At 46.8% G+C, this 25129-nt stretch overlaps 1 protein-coding gene across 3 annotated transcripts in view; it reads left to right on the top strand.

The window, feature by feature from the left end:
• Positions 1–3009: 3009 nt before the first annotated feature.
• Positions 3010–25129, top strand: part of HSD3B7 (hydroxy-delta-5-steroid dehydrogenase, 3 beta- and steroid delta-isomerase 7) — a 51550-nt gene continuing 29430 nt past the window's right edge. Inside the window, exons 1-2 of one of the 3 annotated variants that reach the window (XM_081165921.1) lie at positions 3013–3129; positions 11285–11355. In XM_081165921.1, the coding sequence (XP_081022047.1) occupies positions 3068–3129; positions 11285–11355 (133 nt within the window). In that variant the 5' untranslated portion in view covers positions 3013–3067. Of the gene's footprint in view, positions 3130–4207; positions 4242–11284; positions 11356–25129 lie in introns of those variants that run through there. The other 2 variants (XM_081165923.1, XM_081165922.1) reach the window with 2 other exon arrangements.

The raw sequence follows: 25129 nt of genomic DNA, 5'->3' as shown, positions 1-25129 counted from the left end.
GCTGCCAAGGAGTGTGGTGGAGTCTCCTACTTTGGAGGTCTTTAAGCAGAGGCTTGACAACCATATGTCAGGAGTGCTCTGATGGTGTTTCCTGCTTGGCAGGGGGTTGGACTCGATGGCCCTTGTGTCTATTCCAACTCTATGATTCTATGAATCTATGATTCTATGGACCAGCCTTCAAACCTGTTTTGAATGCATAAAGCGGCTTTGCTACCAGCGACTGCACCTCCGAGTTCTTTGCCACCAAGTCAGTGCAGGCCCCCATCAGGCTCCCACCTTGGTTGCCCTGGCTGATGACATTTGTCAAGAGAGAGAAGCGAGGGGTGTGTGACTGTGCGCCTTCTCAGCGACTTCCTGTACGTTTGGCCACAGTTATCCTCCTGGAGAGGCCCTGGGAGGTGGGGGTTGGGGGCCACCGTACTTCAGTGGTTCTGCTCCTACCTCCAGGTCCCGTTCATCGCCATGGGAGCTTCCTTGTGGTGTTCCACAGGGGTCCATCATATCCCTCATGATGCTTAACCTCTCTCTGAAGCCTTTGGGAACTGTCGTTGGGAGATTTGGAGCGAAGGGTCACCGACACCCGGCTCTATCTCTCTCTGTTCCGTATGAATTGGGAGAGGCTACAACAGCGGCAAGAGTCTTGTTAGCACAAGGATGGAAGAATGAGGAAACCCCAACGAAAGAACAGTGGGAAGAAAAACTGACGAGCTATGCGGAACTGGCTAAATGGACATATAAGCTGCGTGACAAGGACAACCGTGACTTCAAGGAAGAATGGGAACTTTTTACCAATTACCTAAAAAGACAACAAAATGATCGGGACTCCTTGGTAGGTTTTGAATAAACATCTGCAAGTTTATTAGTTGAACACATGATAGATAAGGCAAGGATATGTACAATTTTATAACATGCAGAGAACAATATGCACAAAGAAATCCGAGAAGGGAGCTGAGAGAAGTCCTTGGTGGTGGGGAGTGGGAGGGATGGGGGGAAGGGGGAAAATAATGTAATTGATTATTTGGATTGATAATTTGTTATGTTGAAATTGTTCAATAAAAATATTTTTAAAATATTTAATATTTTATTGTTGTTAGCCGCTCTGAGCCTGGCTTCGGCCGGGGAGGGTGGGATATAAATAAAATTTTATTTTTATTTTTATTATTTTAAAAAATGAATTGGGAGAGGCAGTTGACTTGCTAGTTATAGAGTCCGGGAGATGGGAAGATGGGCTTTTTGGGAAGACCCTCTGCTGCCCTGGAGGGAGCAAGCCTGCAGCTTGGGTACATTAACTCTGACTGGCAGCCTTGGTGGTGAGGACTGTCTATTTCCAGCTACATCTGGTTTGCCATCTTACAGCCCCATTTGAACACGCATGGTTTGGCCACAGTATCCCACACACCAGCTGGATTACCGCAATGCCTTCTGCGTGGGTCTGCCCTTGAAGACAGTTCAGAAGCTTCAGCTGGTCTAAATGCACTGGCCAGATTACCGGCTGGGGTTTTGGATACATTAAAACAGCTGTGCTGGCTGCCAGTTCATCTCTGGGCCCAATTCAAGGCCCTCACATTATTTGTATTTGTTTAAAAAACAATTTTTAAAATTGGTCATTGTTTTTTTAAATTACCGTAAAAGACTTAGGCCTCAACTATCTGGTGATGTGGGAGAATAATGCCTCCTTCCCTACAGGCTCTCTCAGGTCTTAAGATAGCAAAAGGGTGCCTTCTTGGTGAGCTCAGGGGCGTGTGTGGCTGGATGAGGGCATTTTCTCCAGCAGCCTCATCTAAGCTGTGAAATGACATCTCCAAAGAGGGGCGTTTGGCACCTCATCATCCTGGCCTTTGACATGGCTGATTGCTTTTGGACCCACCCTATTCTCTTGCAACTGCGATTTGTTTTGGTTCCTTAATCATTTTTTTATTAAAAGCTTTCGACATAAAATACAATAAAAGCCAAACTAATCTGGGGGCGGGGCAGGTGAGGCCCGCCCTGCATAACTGATCGCAAGACAAAGCACACACACCCCATTTGAACGGCAATGCTTGGGGGAGTTCCCCCCTCAAATATTTTATGGGGGGTGCAGGAGTGCCAGCTTGGTGCCGCGGCCATGGGTGCCCGGGGGCGTGGGTGCCATGCAGGGTGCATGGCCCTGGCACTGAAATTTGTGGGTGCCCGGCCCCTTCATGGGGAATTTTGTGGTTGCTCGGGCACCCAGGGTCCCAGGGAGTTGGCACCTATGGGGGAGGACGAAGGGAGTTGGCTCTATAAACTGATACCCTCTGACTACTAATAAATACGTATCTATTTGTGGGAGGCAATGACAAATCTAGACAGCATCTTAAAAAGCAGAGACATCACCTTGCCGACAAAGGTCCGTATAGTTAAAGCTATGGTTTTCCCAGTAGTGATGTATGGAAGTGAGAGCTGGACCATAAAGAAGAAGAATTGATGCTTTTGAATTATGGTGCTAGAGGAGACTCTTGAGAGTCCCATGGACTGCAAGAAGATCAAACCTCTCCATTCTTAAGGAAATCAGCCCTGAATGTTCACTGGAAGGACAGATCGTGAAGCTGAGGCTCCAATACTTTGGCCACCTCAGGAGAAGAGAAGACTCCCTGGAAAAGACCCTAATGTTGGGAAAGATGGAGGGCACAAGGAGAAGGGGCGACAGAGGACGAGATGGTTGGATAGTGTTCTCGAAGCTACCAGCATGAGTTTGACCAAACTGCGGGAGGCAGTGGAAGACAGGAGTGCCTGGCGTGCTCTGGTCCATGGGGACACGACTAAACGACAACATTTGCCTGTCTGTGTGTGAGCTTTGCCAACTGGTCACACGCCGCTGAACCTGGTTAAGAGCGCTCTTTCTGGTTCGCTTAAACGAAAGCGCAATGCCAACTGAGCTCTACTCCGAGGAGACCCGTGGAAGTGAGTGAGCCTGAGCGAGCCCCGGGTCTCCGGACTGCCACAGGCAGGCGCCGACGAGATCCAACCCCTGCTAGGACCTGCGGGGATCCGCCTTCCTGGGGGCGGGGAGCCGCCAGGCGCAGCAGCTACAAAGGCAGCGGCCGCGATGGGGCTCCGAAGGCAGAGAAAGGGACCGGGAAGCGGCTGCGGGGGAGTCTCTGGCACCAGGTGAGGACCCCCGGGGAGAAGCGGGGGGGCGCCTTCCCCAACACCCCCACGCCCCACCGCCGTCCAGGCTTTGTACGCAACTTGCAAAGGGCAGGCGAGAGAGGAAGGAGCCCGTTGGAACTAAGTTCGGGTGCAGGTGGGGAAAAGGAGACGAGGGTGCCCCTGAGCACATGCAGAGTGCATTTGCCGTCGCTCTAGCTAGTGGGAGCGGGGCTTTCTTTTTTGACTAGCTGCTCCTTCCAAACTAGAGTCTTTGTCTCTCTCTATCTCTTTTTCTCGGGGTGTCTTAAAAGAGAGGATTTTTGGGTGGTTTTGGTCCCTTCATCCCTAGCCCGGCTCCTGCAGCCTCCCTTCGTATCTCCTCCGCACGTTACTGCTCCCCTGGCAGATCGATATCTCCGCATCACCCGGAAGGTGCCAAGTCAGCCGGTTGTTATTCCGCCAGCTCGGCATAACTCTGCGGAGGGCATGTGCGCTTCGTGCCCGCTGCAAACCGGGCTTACGTCGTCGGGACCTTTCTACAGAGTTGGCACCCTGCTCTCGGTGACTCTTTAAGTGCGACAAACCCGACAGGCCGAAGCTCAAAAGGTGTGGGTTTGCTCCCTCCCTCGTGCCTTTATATCCCACCTCCCAGGAGCTCAAGGTCGAATGCAGGGCTCTCTTAAAAAAATAAAATAAAATTCCACAACAACCCTGTGAGGTAGGCTAGGCTGAGAGGCCTGAGCTTCATTGACAGCTTGATGTGAATTGCGTTGGTTGTAGATTTGTTTTGCTTTATTAGTTGTTCTGCAATTAGCTGTTTTGCCAATGCACTAGCACTGCCCGCAGGGCATACAGCGCAACGATGGGAGAGATATAGCAGGGCGTTTGTGGTACGAAAAGCTATGGGGTGTCTTCAGGATGTTGCAAAATACGGACTGCTTGGTAGCGAAGCAACAGGACCGCCTCCAAACATCTGCAGGTGCAAGTGAGCACTGAAAGCGGCATTGTGTATGACTGCCCAGGCAGCATCCTGAACCCAAATCATCGTGAATGCGTGATATAAAGGACACCTGGAAGAAGGGGTCCCTTTGCCAAGCAGAGCTTGCTGGAAATGTGTGCCTTCCTCTCAGGTGTGTTTGGAGCTGCTTAGGGTGGAAATAGGCTTTAAGTATTGTGGTCACTTAAGTATTGTGGGCTGCCTTGCATGTGAGCCCCAGAAAGCTCTGCGACTGACCACTTGGCGGCTTGACGTGAATCGCTCTATGAAAAACGCTCAAATCAGTTCCATCTCTTCACATGTTCTGCGCACTGAGCCCTTTGAAGCTGGAGCTCAGTGTGCCTGGTTTCTCCTGAAAGGGAATTGTGGTTCAACAGCAGCAAAGGCAGACAGATAATTCTGTGTTCTCCTGTCAAGGGCAGAATGTATGATGTATTGGAACAGCCAGGACACCTGGGTTCTCTGTGGTTGCAGTCTCTAACCCCACTCCAATCAGAGCACCTTTAGGTTGCAGGCGTTGCTCCCAAACATTCAGAGTGGTTTCATAGCAAGATTATATTATTATTTTACTGAGCTCGTAAAGTGGAAAATATGTTTCGGGGATGGCAACTCCCTTCCAGTTGTGTGGTTTTCTGTGTGTGGAATGGTTGGCAGTGCAGGGTGAGGGAAATGCCATTCCTAGTTTGGGGAGGATTCCCTTGGAGGAAATGAGAGGCACTCCTTGAATTTCAGGTCGTCACTTTTATTGGTTACTGTGTTGGAGCCAGTAAGCCAGAGAAAGAACTGCAGGATGGTATTGTGAAGTCTGGAGTAAAATGCCTTGTCTTGCTGGAGCCGCTCTGTTCCGTGAACAGTTGCTTGCTTTGGAGCAATGGGATGAATCTAGGAGAAGGGGGGGTTTCTTTTTTCACAGTGTCCCAGTTGCTGTGAGAGGGAAAACCCTACCTGTTGGGTTTCTGCCTGTTTTGCAGGGGTTTTTTTTAATTTTTTTTTTTAAAAAAAGCACAGGAATTTTACCACGAGAGAAAAGCTGGCAACTTTACACATCCTAAAAGATTACAGTACTGCAATGCGTTATACGTAGGGCTGCCTCAGAATACTGTTCAGAAGCTTCAGCTGGGGCAGAATTCAGCGACCAGGTTGCTCACTGGAGCAAGACGGTTTGAGCATTTTACACCGATCCTGGTCCAACTGCACTGGCTGCCAATTAGTTTCTGGGCCCAATTTAAAGTGCTGGTTTTGTCCTATACAGCCTTAAACGGCTCAGGACCACAATACCTCAAGGACCGCCTCTTTCCATATGAACCTACCCGGACTCTCAGATAGTCTTCTGAGGTCCTTCTTCGTATGCCTCCTCCTCGAGAGGTCCGGAGGGTGGCAACAGGAGAACGGGGACTTCTCTGCAGTGGCTCCACATCTGTGGAATGCTAGCACCTTCATTAAACACCTTTAGGTGCCAGGCAAAAACGTTCCTTTTTAACCAAGCTTTTGGTTGATTTGATGGACATCCTATGCCCTTTTAAGATGTGTTGGGGAGGGGTTATTGGGTTGTTGTTTTTATTTGTTGATGTCTTTTGTGGTTTTAGATTTTGATTTTATCCTGTGAACCTGCGGGTGTAGGGCAGTATATGATGATGACGGTAGTGATGGAGCAACTTGTGGCAAGTGAGAGAGGAGGAGTGTTTGGAAGACACACATTTGTTGCTTCACATGTTCAGAGATGGTCCGGTGGCCCTGAGAACAGGTTCTGGGACTACCGCAAACCCTGGCTCAAATGAAGTTGTTGGAGGAGGCTGTCTCATACTGAACCTTGGTCTGCTTGAGAGCTGGTGGTGTGCGGACTCCCTCTAGCAATTGCTGACTTTTACCCATGCCTCGTTTTCACTGAGGCTGGATCCTTTCTCCCTGACATACGAAATTTCTGGGTGCAGGGAATGGTGTGGAGAGGAGCATTGGGCTGTTGCCGATTTGGCTCAGTCATTAGAAGATTAGACTCTTGATCGCAGGGTGGTGTGTTTGAGCCCCACTTTGGGCAAAAGGGTCCTGCGTTGCGGGGGGTTGGACTAGATGACCCCCCGTGGTCCCTTCCAACTTGACGACTCTAAATCTCAGCACCACCACCACCCTCCCGGCCTTAACACACACATTCAGCACCTGCAGTTTGAAGTGGAGCAGCAGAGATGAAGGTTTTCCCCTTCGGAGGAGAACTAGGCCTTTTAAAAAAATCTTTCCCCTGCTGCTTTACTGTGAAAAGATCCAGGAATCCCTGCTGGAGCTGTGAGTTGCCTGGAAAAGATGCCCTTGGAAGGGAATAGCAGACTCTGCTTGTGCTCAGAGGCACTCTTGCTGCGGGGGACAGCTGTGACCCTGCATTCGGCCTCTGACCCTTGTGGACTATAGACTCTCACACTTTAAATTTCATGCCTGGGCCCCCAAATGCGTATATATATATATATATATATATATATATGCAGGTTTTGGTGTCTTCGGGTGTCTTCCCGTGTAAGAGTTGGGGTGTCTAGGCGACGTTTCGACGAGGTCTCACTCGTCATCTTCAGGCTGGTGCTTTCGGCTTCTTGTTACTGGAACAGAGCAGGATCTCAGTGTTTGAGTTCCTATAAATACTGTTGAGGGGGTGTGGTGTATAGCCTCCAACGTTCTGGGCAGAGAGGAAGTTTCCAGGTTAGTGTGCCTTTTCTTCTTTTGTTCATTAATTACTTGAGGGATATCTTGAGTGATTTCTTGAGTGATATTCTGAGTACCACTTAGGCGGGTCATTAGGTGTGGATTAGTTGCTAAAGCTTTCGTGTCTTGACCTCTTGAGCTTGTGAAGAGTTTTTTCTGAGAAGATGGCTGTACTGCACTTAGTTGTGCTCTGGCTTGGCTTCGTGTATAGGGGCGAGCTGTGGTTTTGTGCCCTGTGCCAGTCAGATCTGTGTAGGGATTGCAGGGGGGTGCAGCATCCGGAGGTGCCACTATGGTTTGGCTACTGGATGGTGTCTGTAATTTATCTGTGGAGAGGGTCTGGGTTTGGGTCTGGTGTGGTTGATTGGAGATGGCGTTCTGTGTGCCTCTGGTTCTGGTGTCGGTTTTTGTGGGGAGGGCTAATTTCCAGATGTCTGGCAGGCGGGACGTGTCGTCACGCTTGTTCATGTTGTGAGGGTGTTTCTCTATCTCGATGGCTTCCATGATTATTCTCTTGTGGTGATGTTCCATGTTAAAGAGCAATTTGGAATCTGCAAAATTAATTTCGTGTCCTGTTTCTTTCATGTGTTGGTAAAGAGAGGAAGTTTTTTCTTCTTTTTTGACGGCATTCTTGTGTTCTGCGATACGTGCATTTATTCGTCTGTTTGTTTGTCCAATGTACGTGGCTGGGCAGACTTTGCAGGGTATTTCATAGACCCCTTGGTTTTCTAATTGGATTTTATCTTTGGGGTTTCTGAGGATATTGGCTATTTTTTGGTTGGTGCAAAAGGCTGTTTTGATATTGTGTTTATGGAGGATTTTGCTAATTTTATCTGTAGTGCCCTTGATATAAGGAAGGAGGGCCATGCCATTGTTTTCTTCTGTGTCTTGGTTTTTGGGGGGTGTTTCTTTTTGGATTAGCTTCGTAACCCTGTTATGTCTATGAAATACCCTGCAAAGTCTGCCCAGCCACGTACATTGGACAAACAAACAGACGAATAAATGCACGTATCGCAGAACACAAGAATGCCGTCAAAAAAGAAGAAAAAACTTCCTCTCTTTACCAACACATGAAAGAAACAGGACACGAAATTAATTTTGCAGATTCCAAATTGCTCTTTAACATGGAACATCACCACAAGAGAATAATCATGGAAGCCATCGAGATAGAGAAACACCCTCACAACATGAACAAGCGTGACGACACGTCCCGCCTGCCAGACATCTGGAAATTAGCCCTCCCCACAAAAACCGACACCAGAACCAGAGGCACACAGAACGCCATCTCCAATCAACCACACCAGACCCAAACCCAGACCCTCTCCACAGATAAATTACAGACACCATCCAGTAGCCAAACCATAGTGGCACCTCCGGATGCTGCACCCCCCTGCAATCCCTACACAGATCTGACTGGCACAGGGCACAAAACCACAGCTCGCCCCTATACACGAAGCCAAGCCAGAGCACAACTAAGTGCAGTACAGCCATCTTCTCAGAAAAAACTCTTCACAAGCTCAAGAGGTCAAGACACGAAAGCTTTAGCAACTAATCCACACCTAATGACCCGCCTAAGTGGTACTCAGAATATCACTCAAGAAATCACTCAAGAGATCCCTCAAGTAATTAATGAACAAAAGAAGAAAAGGCACACTAACCTGGAAACTTCCTCTCTGCCCAGAACGTTGGAGGCTATACACCACACCCCCTCAACAGTATTTATAGGAACTCAAACACTGAGATCCTGCTCTGTTCCAGTAACAAGAAGCCGAAAGCACCAGCCTGAAGATGACGAGTGAGACCTCGTCGAAACGTCGCCTAGACACCCCAACTCTTACACGGGAAGACACCCGAAGACACCAAAACCTGCATTCCTGTACCCGTGAAAATCTACGAAAGCATATATATATATATATATATATATATGGCATGCAACCAGGTGTGTGGGAACTCCGTGTGATGTTGAAACTAGGGCCCAGGGCTAAATAGCCGCCTTTTCATGGCTGCCCTTTTTCCCATGGGTGTTACTGGCTTCCCAACCAGCACTTGTGGTCAAATGTGGTTATTAGGGCCGGGCAGATCTGTCGGTTTTGGTTTCTCTCGCTGTGTCTCACTTTCCCAATCTTATATCCAGCTCTCTACCTCATGAAGAAACAAGTCCCTCATGAAAGTGGATCGGCGCTTTGGTTTGAATTCCTCCTAATATAACGGTACACATTGAATCACTCCCAAATAGAAACACTTTTGCAAAGCACGTTTCCCCTAATGTGTGCTGTTTGTGTGTGCTGTTTTCACTGAAATACGCATTTTTTTTTAAAAAAAACCCGTTTAGTACCCGCATTTTGTGCACATTACTCGACTGGAGAACCTCATTGCAAAGGGCAAATTTTGACGGCTGCGTGTGTTTTGGTTGGCATATTGTTTCGGAAAGTGTGAGTTTAAATGTGAACTGGATCTAATTTCTTCCCCATGCTTAGCGGTTACTCCATGCAAACTGTTTTTTCTTGTAACCAACTTGCACCCATTAGCCCCATTTTCTGCTGATTCCTTGGGCTAAAGTCTAAGCAATTTCCGCCCTCCCTTTCCCACAGGTGGGCGGGGTTTGCGGCCGAGCAGGGCTCACCTGGGCAGGTGCCACTCACCTGCTTGGGCCGGCCTTTGACCCGCCCTTGGCCAGGGAGGACAATGGCCGGCCGGCCAGGGGTGGGCCTAAGGCCAAAAGAAAACAGGCTGACTCCGTTGTTGAAGCCTCTTTTGCTGTTCTTACTTCCAGGATCACCAACCTACCCTCCCTCAAATTAATAATTTCTTGCCTTCATAATTTCATCCTAGGCCAGCAGTCTTCAAGTTAATGATTATTTTCCTTACAGGCAAATATTTTGCGTTCCACGTCAGCGGGCGCTGCTGCGGTCATAAGATGGCTGCTGTATTCAGAATCGGGAAGGAATTTTCCTTGCATTGGCAGGTTTCACCTTCCCTGTAGCATTTTGTCACAACTTTGGCAGTTTTCGACCTTGGCAAGGTATCCTTTAGTCTAACATCAAGTCGGGGGGGGGATGCATCCATGCTCCCTCCCAATGCGGCGGCACTTGCAGGGCCCGTTAAAGGTTAAAAACCGAGAGTCCCTGGCCCATGTAGGTCAAACTCCCGGGACGAGGTCGGTGGAAGGGCATGCTGTGTAAGTTTGCGCTTTACAGTCCCCTCTCACTGGACGTCATCTGCCTGCATATCCTTAGCCAGGCTGGCTGAGAGGGTTATTTGCCAAGGCCTGTGCCAAGTTTCCCACTTCTGAAGCTCAATAAAGTTGTGGCCAATTTGAACCCATAATCTGGCCTCTTGTTTCATCATTTGGGGTAAAGGGGTAGGCACCACAGACAGGGTTTAGCGTGTGTGCCCGCAAATGCAGCAATAACTCTTTAGGGCTCTGCTGTTGCCAGTTTAAGTTCAGCTTTGCTTGCTGCTGGCGTGCCAGTTCTTCAGGAAAGGAGCTCTTCTTTGATCTGGAGAGGATTTCGCAGCCAGCTGCTCTTCCTATCGCTTGGTGGGGTTAAGGGCTTTGTGTGTGTGATTTCCTTCCTGCCAAGGCCCCAGGGTGGGAATTGTGGAGCTGAGAGAGCTTCAGCTGGTGCCCAGTGCTGCCACAGATTCTGAATTGTGTTTCAAGCTGCATGCAGACCACACATTGAAAGCATGTCCCCACATGACTCCTGGGAACTATAGTTTAAGGGTGCTGGGAATTGTAGTTTTCTGAGAGGTAAACATCGGTTCCCATGGTTTTTTTAAAAGAGAGGGAATGTGCTTTAAATCTGCTGGGAAGTATAGCTATGGGAAGGATAAACTAAAGTTGCCAGGATACATTGGAGACAGAAAAAGTGCTTTAAATTCATAGTGCATATGCAGCCTAATGCAGGAATGGGCAGAAGGTACATTAGGATCTACTCGTAAATCTTTGGGTGGTTTTTTTATTGGATCACCAAGGATTTCTGGTAGGGTTCGAGTCAGAAATAACATAGTTCCTCACACTCTGTCCTTAATGCTGGTGCAATTGTTTTACTTGTTTCTGTAGTCGTATAAACTGGTTTTTCTTGTTTTTAGTTTTTTTAATTAAATTGTTATATGCATTAGTACAAATTTAGATTACTGCAGAAATCTGATAAAAACAAGTTTGCCTCACGGTCTCTTATTTATCATCACTTATGTAAATATTTATGCGACTTATGTAGCTTAAAGTTCATTTCCAGGTGAAGGAAATGCCAAAAACAATGTTTTATTAAAAGTCACTACTTACATGCAGTTTACAGACTTAAAAACAATTGCATCCACTTGACTGATTTCCATTCCTGACCACAGGCGAACATACAGACTGCAGCAATTTCCTCTTCCTTTTCCGTTCTTATCATAATTCTCAGCCAGTCAGCTAGATGCCTAGCCTAGTAGCACAAAGAAGGAGAGGGAGCTGATCCTTGTCTCCTTTTCTTTCTCCTATTCCAGGGGTGGCCAGCTCCCAAGAGACTGCGATCTACTCACAGAGCTAAAAACTGGCAGTGATCTATCCCCTTTTGGTTGGTTCAGGTCAAAGTTGTTGAGCTTTTTTAGGGGAGCCAAAGTTGCTGAGCTTCTTTGGGGGGAGGCAGTGATCTACCAGTGATCTACCACAGACGTCCAGCAATCTACTGGTAGATCACAATCTACCTGTTGGACGTGCCTGTCCTATTCCTTCATCTCTTGTCTGTGGAGAAAACGATCCCTGGAAGACTCCACCAGCTGCGTTTATGTTTATCTCTTTGAACTACGCTCAGTAAACTAGCTGTATTAGTCTCGACTGGGGTAGCCAACGCTGGTGGCCTCCCCGATATTATTGGACTACAACTCCCATCTGCGTTAGCCAGCATGACCAATGGTCAGGGTTGATGGGAGTTGTAGTCCCACATCACACGTTGGCTGTCCATAGGCTCCGTACACAATATTCATTCATTCTTTCACTGCATTTATATCCTGCTTTTTTCTCCAAGGAACCTTAGGGTGGCTCACACAGTTAACACGCAGGGAGGGGCTCTATACTCAACCTGCTCCTTATGGGAGGTGGGGGCCAGGCCAGCTAGGAAGGTGTGTGATATTTCCAGGGTCACAGAAATTGCTGCAGGCCCCCTGGGGAATGGCAAGAGCCTCTTTTGCAACCTCATTGCCAGCCAGTCCCTTCCACAAAAGAATCTAGTAACTGAAGCAGGTTGTTCTCTTAGGGGCTAGTTCATCCTCTTTTGCATAACAGGAAGGAAGCCACTTATTATCTCAGCAAGGATGTACTGACCTGGGCCTAGCATCCAAGATACGTGACTTCCTGTCATGCAAAGCAAGGAGGTAAATCTGGATGTAATGGGGGACAAAGATGGACTGGCATTTGATGGGGAGGAAAGATGGGCTGGCAACTCAAAATATGGGATGCCGATGACTTGGCACAGATGCCACAGGAAAGCTGCACACGTTGAGGCCATGCTGATCCCACAATAAACACCTGTCCCCCCCCAACCAACCCCCAATTTGTGCTTTCTTTCTCACGGGTTGTATGACTGGTTTATCCTTCCTGCGGCATGGAGAAGTCGGTGAAGGATGTAATTCGGCTAACGTAGCTTCTGTTTTGAATCAGCCTCCCACCCCTTTTGTTTCCAGGCAGTGTGCAGCCTTCCTGGATTAACATTGGCTGGGGGACGTGTGACACTTCTCTCTCTCGTTTGTTGACACTTTGAACATCTGCATCCGAAAAAGGGCTCTGCGTCACTTAAAAAGTGGCATAAAGCATTTGGAAGATGCCTTGATGTGGGGTCAGGCTATGAACCTCCCTTAGCTCAGTGCTGTCTGCTGGGGTTGCCCAAGCTCCTTTAAAAACAAACCAAAAACCTAGGGTAGCTGAGGAACTGAAGGGTTTTGCTTTCCGCTCCCTCCATATCTGTGCAGTAAAGCAGAGGTGGAGGAGCCTGAGGCCTGTGTGGACCTCCAGGCTTCTATATCTGGCCTGGGGGGCTCTCTCCAGGTCTCATGCAGGCCACCCCCCCCCGTAGCAACACTGCTCACTTCCAGGCCACAGCCCTGCAAACGTAAAATCCATCTTTGTTGCCCACCCATTTTTGACTCTGGCTCTGTCTACTACCAGACAGTCAGAATAAAATCTGCTTGCCCATTGTTGACATCCGTCTATCTCGAGAGTCAATGGAGTGCGCCTCCGGGGGTGAAGTCAAACTGCTGCATTAGTAGTAGGGCCTTTTCAGTACTGGCCCCGACTTGGTGGAACGCTCTGTCACAAGAGACTAGAGCCCTGTGGGTCTTGACATCTTTCCACCTGGCCTTTGGTTTGGACTCAGTCTGACCCTTATGTTTCCCTCCCCTTTTGGTCTTGATTTATCGGCTACTTTTAAAATGAGACTGCATTTTAAATTGCATTTTAACCTGTATTTTAAATTGGTTTTTTCTTTTTCTTTTCCCCCTATTATGTTTTTTACTGTGATTTTATTGGTGTTAGCCTCCCTGAGCCCAGCTCTGGCCGGGCAGAGGGGGTATAAATAAAAATTTATTATTATTATTATTTATTATTACTGAAGTGACCTCCCCAGGGCACAGGCCTGGGCAGCGTGTATGGGGGACCTGGGCTGCCCAAGGTCTGCCTCAGGTAACAAAAAAACCATTCTCGGCCTTGTTGATGTGGTCCAAAGGAAAGCAGAGCAGTAAGTCTGGCTTCAGCGTTGTTGCAGCAGTTGGCGCAAAGGAGACGTACAAGGTGCCATCCAACCGTCTTTGGGACACCACTCTGGATTTGTGTAGGGTTTGCTCCTTAGAAGAAAAGGCTATCAAAGCTGTCCCGCAAGGCAGCCCCCTCCCCTTATGAAACAGGGCTGGGAAAGGTCCCCGTGCAGCAGAAGGGTTGTGTCTACAGCTCACAAATAGTAACAAGGTAGAACAGAGTGATGTGGCTTCTTCCTGTAACTTCTAACAGCTTTGCCTGAAATGAGGATTGAGGTGCCTTCTTGCTTTTCTCTGGGATGTGGCAGGAACAGCATCTTTCTGGGAATTCTCCCTTTTATCCAACCTGCTGGGATTCTGCAGTGGCTTCTGTGCCTCCTCCACCGCTTGCCCTCCTCCTCTGCCCTCGTACAGAACATGCTGATCACTCTCCCCAAGCTCTTGCAACCTTGAACACCCTCCTGCTGAGGTGGCACCGGTTCAAGGCTGAACAAAGCAATAAAGCAATTTTTCAGCCTTGATCTTTTTACCTGGAGCAAAAGCCTGGAAGAGCAACCTCCTCCTCCTCTTCAGCTGACTGCTTTATTGGTGGCCTGCAAAGTCGTTTGTTTATTTGCTAAGCAGGACTTTTAACTTTTGGCATCCCTGCTGCTGGCTGAGTGAGCCCTTTGCACTGGCAGCATTTTTGGCCTGGGTTCAGAATCTTGTTCTTTCCCCTTGCAGGTCTCTCTCCCTCTTTGTCCTGTGTCAGCTGGAAATTCAGTAGGATGCTGAAAGCCATTCTCTCTCTCTCTTTTTTTTTTAATAATTTTTTATTGGTTTTGCAAAAAAAAATTTTTTAAAAAACAATACAAACATATAAAAAGACATACAAACACGTATAATTTCATAACTCCCCCCCATAAACCTTGTTTCTCGGACTCCCCCATACCTCCCCTTTCTGCATCCCAGTGTCCAAAATTTTCCAGCAACCTCCAAATAGTTCTGTCAAACATATGTCCTCTTAATCTTTCCTTCAATCTAATCTTATATCGCTGTAACCCTCTCTTTCTCAAAACCTTGACATTCTAACATTCATCAAGTTTATAGTAGTCCTTAAGGTAGATTTTAAATTTCTTCCATTCTTCTTCTGCCGTCTCCTTCCCCTGGTCGCGGATTCTGCCAGTCATCTCAGCCAGTGTCATATAGTCCATCACTTTCATCTGCCATTCTTCCAGAGTGGGTAAATCTTGTGTCTTCCAATACTTTGCAATGAGTATTCTTGCTGCTGTCATAGCATACATAAAGAAAATTCTATTGCTGAAAGCCATTCTCTGCCTCCTCCTGGAACACAGCATTAAAAAAAAAAAAAAATGCTCCAGAGCTCAGATCTAGGACTAAACCACAGAAAACCAGGCAGCACCCTTCCTCTCCCTAAGCAAGCTCAGACAACCCTGAACCTTCTCCTTACTCTCCTTTAAACTGCAAAAGGCTCAACTCCTCCTAGGAATCTTTGGTCTTAATTCCCATCCAGAGCTTATAGGAACTGGGGGTCTGGGTCTCCAGCTGCCAAAACACTTGGGTTTCTGCTGCCTGGTGCAGAAAAGGCATTGAGCTGAATCAACGCTTGCGTATTCTTAGTCTGCTGACTGCATAAGTAATAGCGACGCCTTTTCACAGCCAAGCTTCGTACACCTGACTTGAACAAGCGGAGGCAAGATTTGATGGGGTTACGTTGCCAAACTTGTGTTGCTGGTGTGTTTGCCCACAATACAAATAGCCTTGCTGAAACTCTTGGAAGCCGCTGTCTAATTATAGGCCATGAATCACCCGGTGTGTGTGATGTATTTCTTTTTAGAAGTCTATTTTCTGCCTTTCATTGTTTTGCCTCCAGTCTTCTGCTGCCTTTGAACGGCTCTGTGTACCACAGCCAAAGTAAGTTGACTTTCGTGACTAATTAAAGGGTTCTGTGAGCCCAAAGAGCCCAGTCGTGGAAGAGCTGCTCCTGTCGGAGGTAGTGCAGTGGCCTCCAAATTGGATGGCTTCAAGAGAGGATCAGACTAGCCATATTAATTTCTATGCTGCTGAGGGGTTTACACAATTCAAAGTGTTGGTGCTGACCTTTGAAGCCCTAAACGGCCTCTGCCCAGTATACCTGAAGAAGCGTTTCCACCCCCATCATTCAGCCCAGACACTGAGGTCCTCCTCCAAGGGTCTTCTGCTGGTTCCCTCACTGTGAGAAGCAAAGTTACAGGGAACCAGGAAGAGGGCCTTCTCGGTAGTGGCACCCGCCCTGTGGAACGCCCTCCCACCAGATGTCAAGGAAATAAACAACTACCGGTATATTGACTTTTAGAAGACATCTGAAGGCAGCCCTGTTTAGGGAGGTTTTTAGCATTTGATGTTTTATCAAGTTTTTAATATTCTGTTGGGAGCTGCCCAGAGTGGCTGGGGTATTATTATTATTATTATTATTAATAATAATAATAATAATAATTTTATTATTATTATATTATATTATATTATATTACAAAACAAACAGACAAAGGAAAAACAATGCTGACATAAAAACTCTGCTCATATACTAAGCAAAAGAATGGAAGATCTCCCCGAGATCTCACAATGTCTGTGTCTCACACCTGTAGAAAGGACTCTGTGAATTGAAAACAGAGATGTTTTATGTACCCTTAACTATAAACATCCTTTAATTAAAACTTTTATTTTTTTAATTGACAGATTCATAGACGCTGAGGCTATGAATGGCTTCTAGTGATGATGGCTAGGTTGTTCCTCCGGCCTCTTGAGGCAGTATTCCTCTGAAAACCAGCTGTTGGGAATCACAAGGGCAGAAAGAGTGCTGGAGGTACGCAGGGCAGTATATAATGAAACAGTTATGCTAGTGCACAGATTTCCATTTGTGCAACAGAACTTGCACAGCAGAACGTCCCCTCTCTCTCCATGCAGCCTCCAAATCTGCTCTGGAGGGTCGGGGGAAGACCCAGAACAGATTTAGGCAGCGCACGGGGAGAAGGAAGGGAAGTTCTGTTGCACAGCCAAAAGTCAGTGTGCGAACAGAACTACTTTGGGGGACACTGCCCTCAGACCAGGGCCGGCACAAGACATTTTGGCACCTGAAGCGAACCACAAAATGCTGCCCATCCCCCATTGGTCAGGGAAGAAGGGGTGAGGGAAGGTCTACAATAGGGGGCTAAAGATCTGCATCAGGAACAAGGGTGGAAGAAGACAAGCACCACCTTCTATTCACCAAGAGGTATCTGTAAGGGGTGGTGTGGAGGATACCAAAGAGGCGGCAGATCTGGCCTCCAAGGAGCTTGCTGCAGATGTTGCTGCCATTGTGTTGGTGGCGGCAGCAGGTGATGCATTCCTTGGCGCCTGGATTTGCTGACCCTGTGGATCCTGCTGCCCAAGGCAGACACCTCACCTTGCCTCATGGCTGGGCCTGCCTGCCTCAGGCTCTGCTTGTGGGCTGTCCGTAGGCATCTGATTGGCCACTGTAAAAACAGAGCCCTGGTCTAGACGGGCCTTCAGTCTTCTCCAGTAGGACTCTTATTGCATTCTTCTTGCATTCTCCAGTAGGACTCTTCTTGCATTCTCCAGTAGGACTCTTATTGCATTCTTCTTGCATTCTCCAGTAGGACTCTTCTTGCATTCTTTCCTGGTGCAACTCTGTTGTCCAACTCTGTTCTCTGGCCACGGATCCTTCCAGTCGGCCAACAATAGCTCAGGGGCAGAACAGAGGATTTGCATCAGAAGGCCACAGGTTCAAATCTCCTTAAAGCAGCAAACGGCCAGGGTTTGCTGCTCTTCACAAGCTGTAACATCCTCTAGGCAACCCTCTAGGATACAGAATCATAGATACTGTTGTGACATGGGGTTTGTGATTTCAGCTCTCTTGATATAACATGCTGGAGACAGTTCTCTAGTAACACTTCTTTATTAAAGCAACAAGACTAAAGACTGGGGAGAGGAAAGCTACATTTATAGGGACAGGGAACTAGCAAGAAAGGATACATTTTGGAGGGAACAATATCAGGCAATCACAGTCCTGCCTTTTGGAGGGAACCAATAAGACAGAGGATCCAAATACAGCAGCTTAAATGAACCAATAGTAGCTGTACCCTCTGGAACCAAAAGGCAGTTAGTTTACCCTAATGCAAATACAGACAATAATAATACAGATATAAAATCCTTTGACTCAATACACAACAGATACATTAAAGGCCGTCTTCTCAAAGGGCAAGTTACTCTTGGATGCTCTCAAGACGGACTTTTGTCAAGCGTAGTCGCCAAGCGTGCTTCTGGTTTCAATTATGAAAGAAGCGCCTCTGTGAGCAGTCAGAAATGTGGGGAACATGACAGCAGAATGTAGGGCTAGGTCCATCTGATGATGCTTATGGCAGGGATAAGAGCGTCTGGGCAGAGATGGATCTTTCCAAGTGCCAGTAAGCATTTTGGGTGGTCTTGGCAGCACACCCACTACCTGTGGATTGTGGCGCTGCCACCTTTTCCAGAGTCTGACATGGATAAAGCTTTTCTCAGCATGAGGGAGGGGGGCGGGCTATGTTTGGGCTTTCTCATTATTTAACAGTTCCCTTACTCAATAGTTATTGTTGCCTATTCCACCAGCTTCCTTCAGCTGTCCTGCTTGACTTCCTCCTTGGACCTTTTCTCACCCAACCTTTCAACTGCCACTCTTTGTGCTCATCCCAGCCAAACTCGCGTTAGCCTCTTCCTTTGGCAAAACTGGACCGCGGGCATTCCGTGCCTCGTTGCTCTCTGAGCTGCTGGTTCCAAGTTTTCCTGTTGGCCAGCCAAGCTGACAATATTTCATTTGTTCTGCAGATCTGGACTGTGTACATTCTGTGCCTCGTTGCTCTCTGACCTGCTGGCTTGTTGCTGAGGTCACATCTTATCAGCCAGTCTGTGTCCTGTGACCATTGGGGCAATCCTTTTGTGATGTCCCTCAGCCCCAGCCCTTCTGTTGCCTCCTCCTCCTCTTCCTCCACTTTATATTGTATCTCTTTCCCACCCACCATTATCTTTCCAAATTATGCCAAAAATCCATCCGTTCCCTTATCTCCTATCAAGAGACAGCTAACTCCTTCCTCCTTCCTTGTGTCTTTTCTCATCCCTTGACTACTTCGGTCACGTGATATTTTCTCTGAGCACACCTGCATGTCTCTGGGTCAATGGTGTCATTATTATTAATTTTTTTTTGGGGGGGGAAACTCAGCTCAGCCCTCCAGGAAAAAAAGAAGAATGCTCAGCTGTTATGAGAGGAGGGTGCACTTATGAATTAACAGCTGTGTAGAAACATGAAAGGAAAGGAGATAAGAATCTATTCTGTGCAGGTTGCCTTAATTGGCTCTTAATTGGTTAATGGAACTGGATTGCAGAAGCTCTGGCTTTGGCGGTGACTTCAGGATTGGGTTACAGCAATGCACTCTAGGTGCAGCTACCCTTGTGCTTGATAAGGAAGCTGCAGTTATGGAAGAATGCTGAGACAGACACGATCAGCACTTTCTTACAACCAAGCAATGTAAAAATTTTGTAAATAAAAACTTTGTATTTTTAGGGTCCATCTAGCTCATTATTGCCTGACTTGTCAGTGGGTCTCTCTTGCCCGACCTGAAGATGCTGGGAATTGAAACTAGAATCTTCCGCCTGTGAAGGACGAGTTGCTTAGATGGATCGCCTTTGCCATTGTTTTGATGCCGTGGGCGTTCAAACTTTGAATGCCTTCGGAGAAAGCCTTTCTCCATTAGCCTTCACCTCTGCCACAGAATTCTTGCACGTTCTAAGGCACACACAGAATACCTGTGGCACGTGACAGAATACCCCTTTTCTTTTGGCCATATCTGCCACTTCTCTGATAATCCCTGATAAGCTTCTGAAAAAGCCCATGAGTTTTCTCCAAGACATGCTTTGAAAACCTCAGCTTTTTAATGGACAGGTTACTGAACAACAAAATGCACTGAAATTTAATTGGGATGGTCTCCGCTTTAGATATATCTTAGTGAACTGCACAAGTTGTAGTTGTTTTCAAAAATACCCTGTGAATTTGCGTAATAGGACAAAGCACTTATTCTAAAGGAGCGGCTGGCGGGGGGGGGGAGCATACTTTGGTTGTATTCAGCTAAGTGCCATTCATGAGTAACCTACTGGAATAAATGGGCATATGTTAGTTATGCGTATCAATTTCAATGCTTCTGTTCTGAGTTGAACAACTTTGGATACGTCTGTTTGCTTTTTGTAAGGCGGGGCACACAGAGGCATAATCTCAGAAATGGTATTCCCTGTTCTCTCTTTCTCTCTCTCTTTCTCTCTCTCTCTCTCTCTCTCACACACACGGAAATGTTTTTTTCCTGATGGAATATTGCTATTTGCAGTTTGCAGAAGTTGGAAGGGGAGAACCCGTCTGTGGTCTGGTCTTCCAGAAGTTGTTGGACTTCCAACTCCCATCAGTCCCAGCCAGCAGTACCAGTAGTCAAGGAAGATGGGAACTGTAGTTCAACAGCACATGGCCACATCCTTGTCTTAAGCGCTCCATACATCAACACAAAAGCTAATCTGTTCACCATTCAGTTGAGAGATCCTTATATGCCGTCTGTTTTCAATTGCTTGATCAGTGAATTGGGACAGCAGTTTCAAGGTTGTGGTGGCGATGGACTTCTGAGATTACCTGAGAATTAGCAGGACTAACTTGAGTGCTGCATAGTTTTTATGTCTGATGTTTTATTATGTTTTTATACCTGTTGGAAGCTGCCCAGAGTGGCTGGGGCAACTCAGCCAAATGGGCAGGGAACAAAGAATAATAATAATAATAATAATAATAATAATAGCCACAAGAATCCAAGTCCATCACCAATGTCCTTCGCTTTCTGAGCCTTTTTGAGCTCCTTCAGAAAATGCTGTAACTTTTAGAGGAAGAAACAGTTCCCTGTTTTCTTTTCCCCCTTTCCAGTACTGTATAGCCTTCTAAATATGTCAGGCATGTGGAAGGTTAGAAGGAGAAGAAAAGGGAATCTATTTGAGCAGCAGATGAGGATTGGTCATGATTATGTGGTTTGTTTTTTTCCTATAGAGAAGGGTTATCTGTCATTTTTATTTCTGTACTTAGTGACAGCTTTGTTCGGGTGCTTTATAGAGATAGCAGAAAGACAGGTGTCTGCCCTGGAGCAAATGTGGGCCATGCAGAGTGTGGATTGGAGAAAGAGATAAGAGGTTTAAAGCTAATCAAGCAAAGTAGGGGAGGAAATCCTCTTAAGTATTTATATGTGAACCTGCAATCCTGTGTGTATTTACATAGAAATAAGAATCTCTGTTCAATGGGATCTGCTCCCAAAGTCCGTGTACACAGCATTGCATTACTTGCAGGGGATGAGAGTGTGGAGGCTGATGCAGAGAATGGCAACATGTGCAAATGGCTTTAGATACCTATTAAGTCCATAAATTACCATATAGCAGGCACCCCCAAACTCGGCCCTCCAGATGTTTTGGAACTACAATTCCCATCATCCCTGACCACTGGTCCTGTTAGCTAGGGGTGATGGGAGTTGCCGTCCCAAAACATCTGGAGGGCTGAGTTTGGGAATGCCTGCCACATAGCATATATTCAACACAAAAAACAGAGACTACCGTATTTTTTGCTTCATAAGACGCACCTAGTTTTTAGAGGGGGAATGCAAGAAAAAAAAATTCTTTAAAGGGAGTGCTGAGCAGAGCCTGTCTGCATCCCAGGCTCTGCTCAGCGCTCCCTTTCACGAGCCGTGTGGAGCGTGTTTGTGGCTCTTGGGGGCTTTTCCCCGAGGAGGGAGAAAGGGCTGCCCTCTGTCCCTTCCCCCCACCTCCCGCAAAAGCCAGCAAGAGCCGCGCTCCCTTTAAAGAGCCCCCTCTTGGGGGCTTTTCCTGTCCGTCTCCTGCCTGCATTCGCTCCATAAGACACACACACATTTCCCCTTACTTTTTAGGAGGGAAAAAGTGTGTCTTATGGAGCAAAAAATACGGTATTTGTTGTTGACAAAGGACAGTTGGACATATAAAGGGCTCCATTACCTTCAGTAGCTTAGGGCCTCATCAAACCTAAATCCGGCCTTGACTATGGCAATTACATACTGCTGGACTAATGAATGTATCCTAGTGGGAACAGAGCACAGGTATAATAAGCATTAATGCAAGTGCTGGAGTCTCCCATTATTATTTTTTTGCTGACTGAAAAGGACCAGCACAGAGATGGGCAAAGCATCAGATGGATAAACGCAAAGGCCTCTAGGCCAACACCTTCGGTTATGTTTTAGGTGGAAGTGGGATTACTTCCCCCAGCAATTTTAAAAAATCATAATCTGCATCTGTGCACACAAATGAGCATAGGAAATGTTGCAAATATCTTTCTCCTTTAGTCTTTGCTATGCGTTCCCTCTTCTCCTTTTTGGGTGGCTATAGTGGGCCCACTGTTTCTTCCTGATATGTGCACAGAGTTGGACAGTTGTGATGTTGGCAAATTCCTGATCTCCTTTACCTTACTAGTCTCGGACTGCTAGCCTGGTTCCTTTTGCAATGTGCCTTAACTGAAGAAGAGGTGTGTTAACAGGGAAAGCGAGGGTTTGGTGTTTGAGGGCCATGTCTCCCTTGTTTTGAGCATGATTTGAAGGAACTGAGAGAGGTGTGGGGGGGTGAATCCAGGTGTTCTGCAAAGGAGTCATTTTTCTGGTATTTTTGGAGCGGTTTATAGCCATTAGGGGTGGGGTGGTATTGGAGGATAGAATACTGTTTATATTTTTAAAAAAGAAATGGAATAGACACATTACTGTACAGTAGTTTATCCTTCTTAATGACGCTCTAACACAAATGAAACATACTGGCATTTTATAAAAATGAATATGATGGGTGGAGTGCTCAAATTTTATAATTATTGCCAAAATTTAAAGCTAAAATGAGAGGGAGAGGGTCAGGCTGGAAGCCACAGCTGGTGACCCCTGGGGTCTCCACCCTTCCTTGTTTGCAGGCCTAAGTGGTGTGAACGCCCCTAGTTTCTGATCCAAAGCTGTACGCAACTGGTGTGAGATAATCTGTTTGTTCAGATGCATCCTTCATTCCACTGTTTTCTTCATTTATCATCATTTGGTAGCTGATGTACAATGTGTTGGTGTGCATACAGTTTATGATTTGAGACCTGGGCCAAAGAAGTGTCACTAAGCTGTTGTCCATTTGTCATGGCAAGAATTGAGAAACTCCCTAACAGCGGCAGAGGATTCTGGTAAATAGAAGGGCAGCTGAAAAGATTCTGGGATCCTATAGTGAATATTGTGCAATTTATGCAGGTTTCTGGAAGGTGGGGCTGCAGGGGGAGGGGGCTTCTAAGGAATTTGGGGAGTCATAGTGAGAAAGGATTCAGTTTATACATTTCTGAAGTGGACAACTTCACCAGAACATCAGTATCTTTTGAAATACCAATACTGTACTTAAATTTCATCCAGTCCTACAATTTTATGAGTCTATAAGGAAAGAGAGTCATCTGTTACCCTATATAAATATGATTTAAAAACTTCAGAAAGATGTGATATTCCGTGCAAATAGTGGAGACATAGCAGGGTGGCAAAGGCTGGCAAAGAGACCCATCCAAAATGCTTCCAAGATTGAGGAACCAGAGACGTCACAATTTCTGAGGTGGCAGAAAGGGCGGCAAACATTCAGGCTACAGGTGGTGGATTTGCTTTTGAAAGTCTCCCTGCTAGTGGGGAAAATAAAATCAAGTAACTATAAGCTCCTGAGAGGGGGTCCAGCCCTATTCCCTATATTTGCAAGTTTTTCTTTTACGATTTCCCACCCTCTCCCCACATTTTTTTAAAATGGCATCTCCACCTGAGTTTGGAAGTAGCACAGTCCATTCTGGTAAATGTACAGACAAGGCCTCAAATCTCTATGGCAACGGGGCAGGCCTTTTCGAGGTGCCCAAATACCCATTGTCTTTCTGTTAATTGGTAACTCTGGCTCTCCTGCTGAGGCACTGAGAATGTTTGACCAAGCAGGGGATGGCATGAGGAAAGAGGCAGCCATTGACATGCCACCTCCTCTGGCTGGAGGAAGGATGCCTCTGGGTGCCAGCTGCTTTGGGATCGCAAGTGGGGAGAGGGGGCTGTTGCTCTCGGGTCCCCCCTGCCAAGCCTCCCACAGGCATCAGGCAGGCCTGGGTGAGACCAGGATGCTGGACTAGGCAGGGCCAGCCCACCCATGAGGCAGGTTTAGCTCAAAACAGGGGCAGTTAAATATTTGAAGAGCAATTCAGAGTCTCCAAAGGGGTCCGTAGCAAAACCTGTATAGCTAGAACAAGGGCAGAACATGTTTGCTCAATGGGTTACCAGTTTACGTGGGCCGCTGCAACTGAAGTAAGCCGCTCACTTTCTTGGAACGTGAGCAGGCAGATGCAGCCTATTAATCTCTCGTGTGCTATTGCATTCATTATATCGTTGCTGCATTAACTATGTTGTAAACTGCGCTGTGGCGGCTGCCTTAGGTGGCACGATCCACAGGGGCAGCAGATCCAGCTCACAAAAAATGCATTGCCCGTGGCTGCCGCTTCCTTGGCAGCCTCCATCCCAATGCTACCTCTGCTGCAGCTGCTTGGTGAATAGGGGCTGCCCTCTGGGGCCCCCTGGGCTCTGCACCTGCCTGGCATAATTCAAAGCAGGCCCTGCTCCTTCCTCCACAATGGTCTTTGATTCATATATATATATATATATATATATATAACATATCAGTTCCAACAGTCTTACAACACAACTTCTCATCTTATTTTAGACTTCTGTCAGCACCCCTGATGATTTTCCATTCTTTATCACTTATTCTTCATTTCTTAATTTCTGTATTACATTTAATTGTCCTTAACTAATAATTCTCTTCATAGTCTTTCTTGCAATATTTCAAATAATCCACCTTACAAAACTTCTTGCAGTCCTACTAGCGTAATCTGTTCATCACAATTACTTTTCAAATAGTTCATATATTTACTCCAGTCTTCTAAGAATCTCTGATCCCGCAGGTTTCTAATCCTTCCTGTTAATTTATCTATTTCAATGGTGTTTGATTCTTACGTGAACCTTCGGGTAAAGTTCCTGATGTAGATCTTCATTGTCTCCTTGTTCCTGATGTAGATCTTCACTGCCCGCTTTTTCCGTGGCCTGAGGAGGACCAAGAGCCATTTTTCGGTTTGCCACAGGTGCTGAAATATCTCAGGCTGGATCTTTGCCTCTTCTTACATTGATGTGCTTCTGTGTCGCCCAGGGCATTTTCTCCAAGTTGCAGATGTGCGAACCCACTGGCCCCGAATCACTGTCGACCTCCGTTCTGTTCTGCACCCGCCGACCCCCCATGTTCAAAGTTTAGCTCAAAACATGGGCAGTTAAATATTTGAAGAGCAATTCAGAGTCTCCAAAGGGGTCCGTAGCAAAACCTGTATAGCTAGGACAAGGGCAGAACAGGTTTGCTCAATGGGTTGCCAGTTTACGTGGGTCACTGCGACTGAAGTAAGCCGCTCACTTTCTTGGAACGTGAGCAGGCAGATGCAGCCTATTAATCTCTCGTGTGCTATTACATTCATTATATCGT

The sequence above is a fragment of the Podarcis bocagei genome (genome assembly GCF_964188305.1).
Source record: "Podarcis bocagei genome assembly, chromosome: 13".
Lineage (NCBI taxonomy): Eukaryota > Metazoa > Chordata > Lepidosauria > Squamata > Lacertidae > Podarcis > Podarcis bocagei.
Note: the sequence above shows the minus strand (reverse complement) of the source record. Positions and strands in the feature narration are given on the sequence as shown.